Raw genomic sequence first — 2,500 nt, 5'->3', positions numbered from 1 at the left:
GAGGGGGTCTCCACGCCGAAAATAAACTACAGAAACCTGACTTCAACTCTCCGGTCCCTTCTTCAAACTTAAGCGTGCTCATTGAGATTCTGTCAGTTTGGATGTGGCATGCGCACCTCAGGACCACAGCTTTTTGTTTTTGTTTCTATGCTGCATCTGCACTTCAGGGCTGCAAGTTTTGGTTTTCAAACAACTGAGAGGTGGAATCAGTGAAAACAGAGACATTTATCCGTACACCAAATATTGGAAGCACAATGTATTTGATTGCTGGTTAAAAATACAAGTTTGACTGAACCAGAACACAGTAATGTAATTCAGAACAGTGTATAGCAGTAAAATACAACAGCATCAATGCAACTTATTGTCTAGTTTTGGTGTTAATCTTGTAGCAAAATATAAGACACATGTATCTGTGCTTTCTCTGTGGAGGGTCCTCCTTCTCTTCTCCCCCTCAGTGAAGCTTAGAGCTGAGTACTTCAACACGTCTGACTCCTGAAAAACAGCAACACAGGAGACTGATCAACAGATGGAACTAAGAGACCAGAGAATGCTGCACCTAAGAGAAGAGAGGATGCTATAGCTAGGAGACGCTAGGATGCTCTAGCTAGGAGACGAGAGGATGCAGTAGCTAGGAGATAGGTGGATGCTGTAAGTAAGAGATGGAAGGATGCAGTAACTAGGAGATGGGCGGATGCTGAAAGTAAAAGATGAGACGATGCTGTTGTCACATTCATATAGAGATGGATTTCTAAAACACTTGGAAATACTAAGATATGTGCATTAGAATTTGTAAGGTCTCATAGACCAAAAGATCCATTAATCTGCTGTGTGAATTATATGAAGTCTGCCAGACCAGTCTGTGGCAGCTTTCTGTCAACACCGTCAACATCAAAGAAAGATGTAAAGCACTAAAAACTACGAGCAACTACAACAAATATTAATGATAAAGGTAATATTCCAATGACGACACAGCCATTTTAAAAGCTACTTAAAGGAGAACAGAGCCAGCCAGTCAGTCAGGGAGCCAGGCAGCCAAACACATAATCCCTCACTGGGCTAATCCCACTCACCTGCTCAGGTGGAGACGCTGTTAGATTACCAGGATCTGAATAGGGAAACAAGGAAAGATGAGTTTGAATTATTAGCATTAAGGCCGCATTATGGAGGTGTCTAAAAGTATCTGACTAACTAGTTAACAGCCAGCAGCCTTGCCTTGCAAGAACCAACAACAGCACAACTGGCACTGAGAGAACCGAGATCTTGCTTGCTAACGGGTGTATTTCAGAGACATATTTAGAGACACCCCACAGTTTAGGTTTACTGGACTTAGAACCTAAAACCCAAACCTGTGTTCTGTCTGAGTGCAGCTCTGCGTTTGGTCAGGATGACGATGAAAAGCACCAGATTGAGAACAGCACTGAGAACCCCAAGAACCAGAACCACAGCTACACACACCCCACTGCAGAACTGCCCTGCTGGAACACAAAACACACTCATGCAGCTACACACACCCCACTGCAGAACTGCCCTGCAGGAACACAAAACACACTCATGCAGCTACACACACCCCACTGCAGAACTGCCCTGAGGAACACAAAACACATTCATGCAGCTACACACACCCCACTGCAGAACTGCCCTGAGGAACACAAAACACATTCATGCAGCTACACATCCCACCGCAGAACTGCCCTGCAGGAACACAAAACACACTCATGCAGCTGCAGTGGATAAAATATGAGATTTCAGATGAGGACTTGTCACATTGTAGTCAAATAATACTTTACGTAAAAGTGAATTACGGGATATTGAAATGAAGGATATCTAAATTTTTGAAGATTATTGAACATTATTAGGACATAATTGAATGTGTTGAATGACACAACACACACATACCATCCTCTACTGTCTCTGAGGGCTCGGGGCTCAACCTCATCTACAGAAGCTGGAGCAGAAACACACAGATTTGTATGATTTCTATCACTGAATCCAAATACCTAGATATACTCAAACACACACACACACACACACACTTAAACACACTCAGACACACACACTCACACTCACACACACACCCAGACACACACACACACACACACTCACACTCACACTCACACTCACACTCACACTCACACTCAAACACAAACTCAAACACACACACACTTACGCACACTCACACTCAGACACACACACACTCACACACAGATGCAGAAATAGAAAGATGGTGATAGAAAGATAGGTGATGGTTACCTGTGATGGTTAAGTAGGTTGCATTGTGATAGATCATGTGTTCCTTTGGCTGTGTGCGACAGTAGTAAAGCCCAGAGTCAGACACATTCACATCTCTAATCTCTAACGTAGAGGTCGTGTTGTTCATAGTTCCGTTCATGTGTTTGCTATTAAATCCATTGAGGTGCTGAAGACGGTATGTCTCGTTTCTCTGACGGTTGACAGTAACAGTCCGACAGTGAATACTAAGGATGGAGACTGGAGCTGACTG

General features: G+C 43.5%; 1 protein-coding gene across 1 annotated transcript in view; it reads right to left on the bottom strand.

The window, feature by feature from the left end:
* Positions 1 to 272: 272 nt before the first annotated feature.
* LOC116224752 overlaps positions 273 to 2,500 on the bottom strand; it is a 3,275-nt gene continuing 1,047 nt past the window's right edge. Inside the window, exons 2-6 of the mRNA XM_031585553.2 lie at positions 2,204 to 2,500; positions 1,897 to 1,936; positions 1,347 to 1,472; positions 1,071 to 1,105; positions 273 to 492 (exon numbers count right to left, since the gene is read on the bottom strand). The exon at positions 2,204 to 2,500 is cut by the window's right edge and continues 140 nt beyond it. Of these exons, the coding sequence (XP_031441413.1) occupies positions 349 to 492; positions 1,071 to 1,105; positions 1,347 to 1,472; positions 1,897 to 1,936; positions 2,204 to 2,500 (642 nt within the window). The 3' untranslated portion in view covers positions 273 to 348. The remainder of the gene's footprint in view (positions 493 to 1,070; positions 1,106 to 1,346; positions 1,473 to 1,896; positions 1,937 to 2,203) is intronic.

Source organism: Clupea harengus, chromosome 18 (genome assembly GCF_900700415.2).
Source record: "Clupea harengus chromosome 18, Ch_v2.0.2, whole genome shotgun sequence".
NCBI classification, from domain to species: Eukaryota; Metazoa; Chordata; class Actinopteri; order Clupeiformes; family Clupeidae; genus Clupea; species Clupea harengus.
This window is presented reverse-complemented; position numbering and strand designations above follow the sequence as displayed.